At 45.6% G+C, this 12,588-nt stretch overlaps 1 protein-coding gene across 1 annotated transcript in view; it reads left to right on the top strand.

Moving 5' to 3' along the window:
• Positions 1-12,588, top strand: part of abca3b (ATP-binding cassette, sub-family A (ABC1), member 3b) — a 95,284-nt gene that overhangs the window by 13,163 nt on the left and 69,533 nt on the right. Inside the window, exon 3 of the mRNA XM_071411103.1 lies at positions 4,363-4,621. Within this exon, the coding sequence (XP_071267204.1) occupies positions 4,363-4,621 (259 nt within the window). The remainder of the gene's footprint in view (positions 1-4,362; positions 4,622-12,588) is intronic.

Genomic DNA, 12,588 nt, shown 5'->3' with positions numbered 1-12,588 from the left:
TTCTTCAATATTCCCAGTTAAGAAGTTTTAGGTTGTAGTTATTATAGGAATTATGCCGCGTCAACTATTTCTCTCTATACCATTTGCATTTCATATACCTTTGACTATTGGATGTTCTAATAGGTACTTTAGTATTGCCAGCCTAATCTCGGGAGTTGATAGACTTGAAGTCATAAACAGCGCTGTGCTTCAAGCGTTGCTAAGAGCTGCTGGCAAACGCAGTAAAGAGTTTGAATGAATGCTTACGAGCTTGCTGCTGCCTACCACCGCTCAGCCAGACTGCTCTATCAAATATCAAATCATAAACTTAATATAATAAACAAAGAAATACGAGCCTTAGGTCATTAATATGGTCAAATCCGGAAACTATCATTTCAAAAACAAAAGTTATTCTTTCAGTGAAATATGGAACCGTTCCGTATTTTATCGAACAGGTGGCAACCCTAAGTCTAAGTATTGCTGTTACTTTGCTCAACCTTCAATGTTATGTAATAATTATGTAAAATTCTGGCAAATTAATTACGGTCACATAGTTCGCAACGAGCCAGGCAGCCCAAACTGTTGCATATACCCTGACTCTGCTTGCACTGAACGCAAGAGAAGTGACACAATTTCCCTAGTTAAAATTGCCTGCTAACATGAATTTCTTGCAACTAAATATGCAGGTTAAAAAATATATACTTCTGTGTATTGATTTTAATTAAGGCATTGATGTTTATGGTTAGGTACATTTGTGCAACGATTGTGCTTTTTTCACGAATGCGCTTTTGTTAAATCATCACCCGTTTGGCGAAGTTGAAGTAGGCTGTGATTCGATGATATATTAACAGGCACCGCATTGATTATATGCAATGCAGGACAAGCTAGTTAACTACACATGGTTGATGATATTACTAGGTTAACTATTGATTATGTGAAGATTGATTGTTTTTTATAAGATAAGTTTAATGCTAGCTAGCAACTTACCTTGGCTCCTTGCAGCCACAAGGTCCTTTTGACGCAGCACTCGCGTAACAGGTGGTCAGCCTGCTATGCAGTTTCCTTGTGGATTGAAATGTAATCGGCCATAATCGGCGTCCAAAAAGGCCGATTACTGATTGTTATGAAAACTTGAAATCGGCCCTAATTAATCGGCCATGCCGATTTAATCTGTTGACCTCTAGTTATGAGGTACAATGAATTCGGAAAGTATTCAGACCACTTGACTTTTTCCACATTTTGTTACGTTACAATTTTATTATAAAATTGATTGAATTGTTTTTTTCCCCCCCTCATCAATCTACACACAATACCCCAAAATTACAAAGCAACAACAGGTTTTTAGGAAAAACGGAATATCACATTTACAGAATTATTCAGACCCTTTACTCAGTACTTTGTTAAAGCATCTTTGGCAGCGATTACAGCCTCAGGTCTTCTTGGGTATGACGCTACAAGCTTGGCACACCTATATTTGGGGAGTTTCTCCCATTCTTCTCTGCAGAACCTCTCAAGCTCTGTCAGGTTGGATGGGGAGCGTCGCTGTACAGCTATTTTCAGGTCTTTCCAGATATGTTCGATCGGGTTCAAGTCTGGGTTCTGGCTAGGCCATTCAAGGACATTCAAAGACTTGTCCCAAAGCCACTCCTGTGTTGTCTTGGCTGTGTGCTTAGGGTCGTTGTCCTGTTGGAAGGTGAACCTTCGCCCCAGTCTGAGGTCCTGACCACTCCGGAGCAGGTTTTCATCAAGGATATCTCTGTACTTTTCTTCTTTCATCTTTCCCTCCATCCTGACTAGTCTCCCAGTCCATGCCGCTGAAAAACATCCCCACAGCATGATGCTGCCACCACCATGCTTCACCTTAGGGATGGTGCCAGGTTTCCTCCAGATGTGATGCTTGGCATTCAGGCCAAAGAGTTCAATCTTGGTTTCATTGGACCAGGGAATCTTGCTTCTCATGGTCTGAGAATCTTTAGGTGCCATTTGGCAAACTCCTAGCGGGCTGTCATGCACCTTTTTACTGAGGATTGGCTTCAGTCTGTTCACTCTACCATAAAGGCCTGATTTGGTGGAGGGGTGCAGAGATTGTTGTCCTCCTGGAAGGTTATCCAATCTCCACAGAGGAACTCTGGAGCTCTGTCAGTGACCATCGGGTTCTTGGTCACCTCCCTGACCAAGGCCCTTCTCCCCCGATTGCTCAGTTTGGCCGGGCGACTAGCTCTAGGAAGAGTCTTGGGGGTTCCAAACTTCTTCCGTTTAAGAATGATGGAGGCCACTGTGTTCTTGGGGACCTTCAATGCTGCAGAAATGTTTTTGTACCCTTCCTCAGACATGTGCCTCAACATAATCCTGTCTCTGTGCTCTATGGACTAATCCTTCAACCTCATGGCTTGGTTTTTACTCTGACATGCACTGTCAACTGTGGGACCTTATATAGACAGTTGTGTGCACTGTAATTGAGGTAGATGCTGTATGTACATATAGGTAGGGATAAAGTGACTAGGCAACAGGATAGATAATAAACAGTAGCAGCAACCTATGTCACGAGTTGGTGCAATGGGGTCAATGCAGATAGTATAATAATTATAACTATTTAGTAGTATTATGGCTTGGGGGTAGAAGCTGTTCAGGATCTTGTTGGTTCCAGACTTGGTGCATCGGTACCGCTTGCCGTGCGGTAGCAGAGAGAACAGTCTATCACTTGGGTGGCTGGAGTCTTTGACACTGCTTGGTATAGAGGTCCTGGATGGCAGAGAGCTCGGCCCCAATGATGTACTGGACCGTACGCGCTGCCCTCGTTAGCACTTTGAGGTTGGATGCCAAGCAGTTGCCGTACCAAGCGGGGATGCAGCCAGTCAAGATGCTCTCTATGGTGCAGCTGTATAACGGTTTGAGGGCCCATGCCAAATCTTTTCAGCCTCATGAGGCGTTGTTGTGCCTTCTTCACGACTGTGTTGGTGTGTGTGAACACTGATAATGTTTTAGCGATGTGGACACCGAGGAACTTGAAGTTCTCGACCCGCCCTGTCGATGTGGATGGGGGAGTGCTCGGCCCTCTTTTTCCTTTTAGTCCAGGATCAGCTCCTTTTTCTTGCTGACATTGAGGGAGAGGTTGTTGTCCTGGCACCACACTGCCAGGTCGCTTACCTCCTCTCTGTAGGCTGTCTCATCGTTGGTGATCAGGCCAACCACAGTTGTGTCGTCAGCAAACTTAATGATGGTGTTGGAGTCATGGGTGAAGAGGGAGTAGAGGAGGGAACAAAGCAAATACCACTGAGGGGCAACCGTGTTGAGGGTTAGTGTGGCGGATGTGTTGTTGCCTACCCTCACCACCTTGGGCTGGCCCGTCAGGAAGACCAGGATCCAGTTGAAGAGGGCGGTGTGCAGTTCAAAGGTCCTGAGCTTAGTGAGGAGCTTGGAGGGCACTGTTTTGTTAAATGCTGAGCTGTAGTCAAGGTTGAAAATGTCAGTGGAGACGCTAGCCAGCTCGTCAGCGCATGCTCTGAGCACGCAACCTGGTAATCCGTCTGAATGTTAACCTGTTTAAAGGTCTTACTCACATCGGCTAGCTCTCATGCATGGTTCAGTGTTGCTGGCCTCGAAGCAAGAATAGGAATGTAGCTCGTCTGGTGTGCTCACGTTAATCTTTGTAATCCATGATAGTTTGCAAGCCCTGCCACATCCGAGGAGCGTCAGAGCCGGCATAGTAGGATTCGATTTTAGTCCTGTTGTCCCAGTACCATCGCCACGGGGACTCAGTGGCCCCATGAAACTGTCTTTTGGATACTGTTGTTCTCTATGGTACACACTCACTCTGTATGGCAATGTCTCCAGAAATATCTGTTTAGGTTCAGCTCTGACCTGTGAGAATGAGATGAGAGCATCTCCACTGTGATAACTGAACACTGTCCAAGCTACTGCTTTCTCCAGTCACTGTACAAGGGGTGGCCTTCACATATCCTATGAGCAGAGGAACTTCTGAAATGCACCATATCTCTCCTATGAGCATTCAAATAATTGATGTCTCGACTCAGCTGGTCAAATGGCAGCTTGGACATTTCATCTAACATTTAAATCACCAATTTTCTTCTGAAACTATGGAAATGTACATTACAGTACTGCTAATGGATAGTTTTTTTCAGTCTGAGCCACCTCCGGTGTGTCAGAGTAGGTCATAGAGAGAATTCCTATTCGATAGTAATCACTTTGATTTACTATCTACTGAGTCCAGGCTTTTGATGATTTAGGTGACGAATGTTCTGTCATGCACAGCTCACTGATCTTTCTCCCTCTCTTCTCTCCTCTTTATAAAATCTTTGCCGATGTTCCTCTACCACTTTGTTTCTTTCCTCTGCCAATACATCCTTTCTCTCCCCATTACAGAAGCGTCAGATCCTGGTGACTCTCGTGGAGATCGCCCTGCCCCTGCTCTTCTCGTGCATCCTCATCGTGCTGCGCGAGAATGTGCCCTTCAAGGACTACCCCAACGCCACGCTCTATCAGAGCTTCTCTGTGGATGGCCTGCAGTACCCACTGGACAACTACCATCACTACCAGTTGGCCTACGTGCCAGGCAACGCCAGTGTGGTGCGGCGGGTGGCGGAGGACGTGCAGCGCAGCCTGGACCCCATCATCAGTTCAGGTGAGTAAAGGAGAGAGTGTGAGGGCTGTGCTGCCCTACCAAGCAAAAATGATGTGATGATGATGATGATAATAATGATGATGGTTTAGATGGGAACGGATGATGATGTTGAGTATGACTAAAACCTCTGGACACAAGATGTTCCTCTGCTGCAGAAAACATACTGTCTTCATCATGAAAACGAGCTCAGTTCTGCCAGTGTAAGTACATCCTACAGTGAGAGGCCATCTCATAGACAGAAGATGGGGTTGGTCTGCCAAGTCTTTGTAGCCTGTGTCTGTGTTCTGTTGTGAGGTGACTGGGACCATATCTCTGTGCTGGTCACTGTCCTGCATGGAGTGGTAGTTTATAATGGATACAAAAATGGATGGAAAACCTAATGCAAATGTACAGTTTAGCTTGGGTTGCCCAGGTGTAGTCAGTGTGTCATTGTCTCGAACAGAGAACATTATTGGCTTTGATGAGTTCAAGTTCATTTGGTGTTACTTACAGCGTGTTTGTGTGACAGCTTGTTACTGCATCCTGTTCTATGAATGATGACCCCTCCGCTGCCCTTAGCTGTTCAGAGGACAATTGTATCATTTAAGTCCAGATTTGTGAGATTCTATAAGCATGGACCTGTAAAGATCATTGGCTATAGTGTTAAAGAAAGCCCTGAGCATTTGAAACCCAGTCACATACAATACTGTTACTGTAATGACCCCACTTTCCCTGGAAAGCAAATCCCACATTGCCGTTCATCGAATTGAATCACACTTTTGTCCCAGTGCCACTGTAGGTAAATGATCTCTTCCTGTGGCTTGCATTTTGCCAATTACACTCTATGCTAGGCATTAGGGGTGGATGTTGCTGTTTCTGTAACCAGTGGCACAGCTTTGATACTGTAAAGGCAAATCTCTATTCAATAGGAATCTACTATGTTATAGTTAAATCTGTTTCACTGTCTTATGTGTTGTTGTACTGTTGTAGGCTGATCTATTCAATATGAATCTACAAATGTTGTTATAGTTGGCCCAGTAGCCTGTAATAGTAGGCCCAGTAGCCTGTTATAGTAGGCCCAGTAGCCTGTTATAGTAGGCCCAGTAGCCTGTTATAGTAGGCCCAGTAGCCTGTTATAGTATGCCCAGTAGCCTGTTATAGTAGGCCCAGTAGCCTGTTATAGTAGGCCCAGTAGCCTGTTATAGTATGCCCAGTAGCCTGTTATAGTAGGCCCAGTAGCCTGTTATAGTAGGCCCAGTAGCCTGTTATAGTAGGCCCAGTAGCCTGTTATAGTAGGCCCAGTAGCCTGTTATAGTAGGCCCAGTAGCCTGTAATAGTAGGCCCAGTAGCCTGTAATAGTAGGCCCAGTAGCCTGTAATAGTAGGCCCAGTAGCCTGTAATAGTAGGCCCAGTAGCCTGTAATAGTAGGCCCAGTAGCCTGTTATAGTAGGCCCAGTAGCCTGTAATTGTAGGCCCAGTAGCCTGTTATAGTAGGCCCAGTAGCCTGTAATTGTAGGCCCAGTAGCCTGTTATAGTAGGCCCAGTAGCCTGTAATTGTAGGCCCAGTAGCCTGTTATAATAGGCCCAGTAGCCTGTAATTGTAGGCCCAGTAGCCTGTTATAGTAGGCCCAGTAGCCTGTGCCACTGCTTTGATGCTATTGCAGATATATAGGTAGCTGCCAAAATAAAAGAATTGAAAGCAGGTGCTTCCATACAGGTGTGATTCCTGAGTTAATTAAGCAATGAACATCCCATCATGCTTAGGGGCATGTATAAAAATGCTGGGCAGGGAATTTATTTTGGATACCATAGCTATGCCATCCGTTTTGTCACCAAATCCCCTTATACCACCCACCACTGCGACCTGTATGCTCTAGTCGGCTGGCCCTCGCTACATATTCGTCGCCAGACCCACTGGCTCCAGTTCATCTATAAGTTTGCTAGGTAAAGCTCCGCCTTATCTCAGCTCACTGGTCACGATAACAACACCCATAGCACGCACTCCAGCAGGTATATCTCACTGGTCATCCCCAAAGCCCACACCTTCTTTGGCCGCCTTTCCTTACAGTTCTCTGCTGCCAATGACTGGAACGAATTGCAAAAGAATCGCTGAAGCTGGAGACTTATATTTCCCTCACTAACTTTAAACATCAGCTATCTGAGCAGCTAACCGATCGCTGCAGCTGTACATAGCCCACCTGTAAATAGCCCACCCAATCTACCTACCTCATCCCCATATTGTTTTTATTTACTTTTCTGCTCTTTTGCACACCAGTATTTCTACTTGCACATCATCATCTGCTCATCTATCACTCCAGTGTTAATTTGCTAAATTGTAATTACTCTGCTACTATGGCCTATTTATTGCCTTACCTCCTCACGCCATTTGCACACACTGTATATAGACTTTCTTTTTTCCTTTTTGTATTATTGACTGTACTTTTGTTTATATCCATGTGTAACTCTGTTGTTTGTGTCACACTGTTTTGCTTTATCTTGGCCAGGTCGCAGTTGCAAATGAGAACTTGTTCTCAACTAGCCTACCTGGTTAAAAAAAGGTGAAAAGAAAGAAAGTAGGATGGCAATGCCCCCATCCACAGGGCACAAGTGGTCACTGAATGGTTCGATGAGCATAAAAACGAACCATATGCCATGGCTGTCTCAGTCACCAGATATTTTTTTAATTTTAAAACATTTATTTCACCTTTATTTAACCAGGTAGGCTAGTTGAGAACAAGCTGATATGACAACAGCCAGTGAAAGTGCAAGGCGCCAAATTCAAAACAACAGAAATCTCATAATTAAAATTCCTCAGACATACAAGTATTTTACACCATTTTAAAGATACACTTCTTGTTTATCCCACCACAGTGTTCGATTTCAAATAGGCTTTTCGGCGAAAGCACCACAAACGATTATGTTAGGTCAGAGCCAAGTCACAGAAAAACACAGCTATTTTTCCAGCCAAAGAGAGGAGTCACAAAAATCAGAAATAGAGATATAATTAATCACTAACCTTTGATGATCTTCATCAGATGACACTCATAGGACTTCATGTTACACAATACATGTATGTTTTGTTCGATAAAGTTCATATTTATATCCAAAAATCTTAGTTTACATTGGCGCGTTATGTTCAGTAATGTTCTGCCTCCAAAACATCCAGTGATTTTGCAGAGAGCCACATCAATTTACAGAAATACTCATAATAAACATTGCTAAAAGATACAAGTATTAAACATGGAACTTTAGATAAACTTCTCCTTAATGCAACCGCTGTGTCAGATTTTTTTTTTAAATTTACGGAAAAAGCACACCATGCTATAATCTGAGTACAGCGCTCAGAGCCCAAAAAAGCCATAAAGATATCCGCCATGTTGTGTAGTCAACAGAAGTCAGAAATAGCATTATAAATATTCACTTACCTTTGATCTTCATCAGAATGCACTCCCAGGAATCCCAGTTCCATAATAAATGTTTGTTTTGTTCGATATAGTCCATCATTTATGTCCAAATACCTTCATTTTGTTTGTGCGTTCAGTCCAGTAATCCACATTCATGACGCGCAGGTCAGACGAAAAGTCAAACAATTCCATTACAGTTCGTAGAAACATGTCAAACGATGTATAGAATCAATCTTTAGCATGTTTTTAACATAAATCTTCAATAATGTTTCAACCTGAGAATTCCTTTGTCTTCAGAAATGCGATGGAAAGCAGGTCGCTCTCACGTGAGCGTGCATGTTCAGCTCGTGCCAGACACCTGACTCAAAGAGCTCTCCTTCCCTCATTCTTCACAGTAGAAGCATCAAACAAGGTTCTAAAGACTGTTGGCATCTAGTGGAAGCCTTAGGAAGTGCAAAATGATCAATATCCCACTGTATATTGGATAGGCAAACTTACAAACCTCAGATTTCCCACTTCCTGGTTGGATTTTTTCTCAGGTTTTTGCCTGCCATATGAGTTCTGTTATACTCACAGACATCATTCAAACAGTTTTAGAAACGTCAGAGTGTTTTCTATCCAATAGTAATAATAATATGCATATATTAGCATCTGGGACAGAGTAGGAGGCAGTTTACTCTGGGCACCTTTTCATCCAAGCTACACAATACTGCCACCCAGCCATAAGAAGTTAAACACTGGAATGGTAGATGTGCAGAAGATGAATGTGCAAGTAGAGTAGTAGATACTGGGGTGCAAAGGAGCAAGATAAATAAATACAGTATGGGGATGAGGTAGATAGATGGGCTATGTACAGGTGCAGTGATCTGTGAGCTGCTCTGACAGCTGGTGCTTAAAGCTAGTGAGGAAGATATGAGTCTCCAGCTTCAGAGATTTTTGCAGTTCGTTCCAGTCATTGGCAGCAGAGAACTGGAAGGAAAGGCGACCAAAGGAGAAATTGGCTTTGGGGGTAACCACTGGGATATACCTGCTGGAGCGCGTGCTACGAATGGGTGCTGCTATGGTGACCAGTGAGCTGAGATAAGGCGGGGCTTTACCTAGCAGAGACTTGTAGATAACCTGTAGCCAGTGGGTTTGGGGACGAGTATGAAGCGAGGGCCAACCAACGAGAGCGTACAGGTCGCAGTGGTGGGTAGTATATGGGGCTTTGGTGATAAAACGGATGGCACTGTGACAGACTGCATCCAATTAGTTGAGTAGAGTGTTGGAGGCTATTTTATAGATGACATCGCCGAAGTCGAGGATCGGTAGGATAGTCAGTTTTACGAGGGTATGTTTGGCAGCATGAGTGAAGGATGCTTTGTTGCGATATAGGAAGCCGATTCTAGATTTAATTTTGGATTGGAGATGCTTAATGTGAGTCTGGAAGGAGAGTTTACAGTCTAACCAGACACCTAGGTATTTGTAGTTGTCCACGTATTCTAAGTCAGAGCCGTCCAGAGTAGTGATGCTGGACGGGCAGGCAGGTGCGGGCAGTGATCAATTGAATAGCATGCATTTGGTTTTACTTGCATTTAAGAGCAGTTGGAGGCCACAGAAGGAGAGTTGTATGGCATTGAAGCTCGTCTGGAGGTTACATTTACATTTACATTTAAGTCATTTAGCAGACGCTCTTATCCAGAGCGACTTACAAATTGGTGCATTCACCTTATGATATCCAGTGGAACAACCACTTTACAATAGTGCATCTAACTCTTTTAAGGGGGGGGGGGGTTAGAAGGATTACTTTATCCTATCCTAGGTATTCCTTAAAGAGGTGGGGTTTCAGGTGTCTCCGGAAGGTGGTGATTGACTCCGCTGACCTGGCGTCGTGAGGGAGTTTGTTCCACCATTGGGGTGCCAGAGCAGCGAACAGTTTTGACTGGGCTGAGCGGGAACTGTACTTCCTCAGAGGTAGGGAGGCGAGCAGGCCAGAGGTGGATGAACGCAGTGCCCTTGTTTGGGTGTAGGGCCTGATCAGAGCCTGAAGGTACGGAGGTGCCGTTCCCCTCACAGCTCCGTAGGCAAGCACCATGGTCTTGTAGCGGATGCGAGCTTCAACTGGAAGCCAGTGGAGAGAGCGGAGGAGCGGGGTGACGTGAGAGAACTTGGGAAAGTTGAACACCAGACGGGCTGCGGCGTTCTGGATGAGTTGTAGGGGTTTAATGGCACAGGCAGGGAGCCCAGCCAACAGCGAGTTGCAGTAATCCAGACGGGAGATGACAAGTGCCTGGATTAGGACCTGCGCTGCTTCCTGCGTGAGGCAGGGTCGTACTCTGCGAATGTTGTAGAGCATGAACCTACAGGAACGGGTCACCGCCTTGATGTTAGTTGAGAACGACAGGGTGTTGTCCAGGATCACGCCAAGGTTCTTAGCACTCTGGGAGGAGGACACAATGGAGTTGTCAACCGTGATGGCGAGATCATGGAACGGGCAGTCCTTCCCCGGGAGGAAGAGCAGCTCCGTCTTGCCGAGGTTCAGCTTGAGGTGGTGATCCGTCATCCACACTGATATGTCTGCCAGACATGCAGAGATGCGATTCACCACCTGGTTATCAGAGGGGGGAAAGGAGAAGATTAATTGTGTGTCGTCTGCATAGCAATGATAGGAGAGACCATGTGAGGATATGACAGAGCCAAGTGACTTGGTGTATAGCGAGAATAGGAGAGGGCCTAGAACAGAGCCCTGGGGGACACCAGTGGTGAGAGCACGTGGTGCGGAGACAGATTCTCGCCACGCCACCTGGTAGGAGCGACCTGTCATGTAGGACGCAATCCAAGCGTGGGCCGCGCCGGAGATGCCCAGCTCGGAGAGGGTGGAGAGGAGGATCTGATGGTTCACAGTATCAAAGGCAGCCGATAGGTCTAGAAGGATGAGAGCAGAGGAGAGAGAGTTAGCTTTAGCAGTGCGGAGCGCCTCCGTGACACAGAGAAGAGCAGTCTCAGTTGAATGACTAGTCTTGAAACCTGACTGATTTGGATCAAGAAGGTCATTCTGAGAGAGATAGCAGGAGAGCTGGCCAAGGACGGCACGTTCAAGAGTTTTGGAGAGAAAGGAAAGGAACACAGTGTTCAAAAAAAGAAAGGTTTTTCACACAGTGTTCAAAGAAGGGCCAGAAGTATACAGAATGGTGTCGTCTGCGTAGAGGTGGATCAGAGAATCACCAGCAGCAAGAGTGACATCATTGATGTATACAGAGAAAAGAGTCGGCCCGAGATTTGAACCCTGTTGCACCCCCATAGAGACTGCCAGAGGTCCGGACAACAGGCCCTCCGATTTGACACACTGAACTCTATCTGAGAAGTAGTTGGTAAACCAGGCGAGGCAATCATTTGAGAAATCAAGGCTGTGGTTTCTGCCAATAAGAATGTGGTGATTGACAGAGTCGAAAGCCCTGTCCAGGTCGATGAATACGGCTGCACAGTATTGTTTCTTATCGATGGCGGTTAGGATATCGTTTAGGACCTTGAGCGTGGCTGAGGTGCACCCATGACCAGCTCTGAATCCAGATTGCATAGTGGAGAAGGTACGGTGGGATTCGAAATGGTCGGTAATCTGTTTGTTAACTTGGCTTTCGAAGACCTTAGACAGGGTAGGATAGATATAGGTCTGTAGCAGTTTGGGTCTAGAGTGTCACCCCCTTTGAAAAGGGGGATGACCGCGGCAGCCTTCCAATCTTTGGGGATCTCAGACAATACGAAAGAGAGGTTGAACAGGCTAGTAATAGGGGTGCAACAATTTTGGCAGATCATTTTAGAAAGAGAGGGTCCAGATTGTCTAGCGCGGCTGATTTGTAGGGGTCCAGATTTTGCAGCTCTTTCAGAACATTAGCTATCTGGATTTGGGTGAAGGAGAAATGGTGGGGGATATCAACCCAATTGAACACTTATGGGATATTCTGGAGCGGTGCTTGAGACAGCGTTTTCCATCAACAAAACACCAAATGAAGGAATTTCTCGATGAAGAACAGTGTCTCATCCCCCCAATAGAGTTGCAGACACTTGTAGAATGTATGCCACGGTGCATTGAAGCTGTTCTGGCTCATGGTGGTCCAACGCCCTATTATGTTGGTGTTTCCTTTATTTTGGCAGTTACATGTTGACTCATTTATGCAGTGTGACTGAATGTTGTTGTGGTAGTATATCATGTACCATTATTCTATATAACTAGATGTTGTTGTGGTAGTAAAGCATGCACCACTGCCCTGGTGTTATTGTAGGCTCGCATACCAGCCTCAGCTGTCCTGGGAATACTGGTTCCTCCAGAAATGGCACCTGACTCCTCAGGCAACATGTAAGGGCCATCCCTGCCAGTCTCTTCACTATCTGATTCAGATGGGGAGGCGGGGGAGATGGGGAGGAGCTCACCCCCGTAGCCTGTCAGTCTGGTGACGCAGGACGGATGGACACGTCTGGTGCCTGTCAGTCTGGTGTCGCAGGATGGACAGTCTAGCCTGTCAGTCTGGTGCCGCAGGACACACACACACACACACACAAAATAGCCCATCTGAGATCAACGCTCTGAATAATTTAGATTGTGAGAGG

The sequence above is a fragment of the Salvelinus alpinus genome, chromosome 1 (genome assembly GCF_045679555.1).
Source record: "Salvelinus alpinus chromosome 1, SLU_Salpinus.1, whole genome shotgun sequence".
NCBI lineage: Eukaryota > Metazoa > Chordata > Actinopteri > Salmoniformes > Salmonidae > Salvelinus > Salvelinus alpinus.
This window is presented reverse-complemented; position numbering and strand designations above follow the sequence as displayed.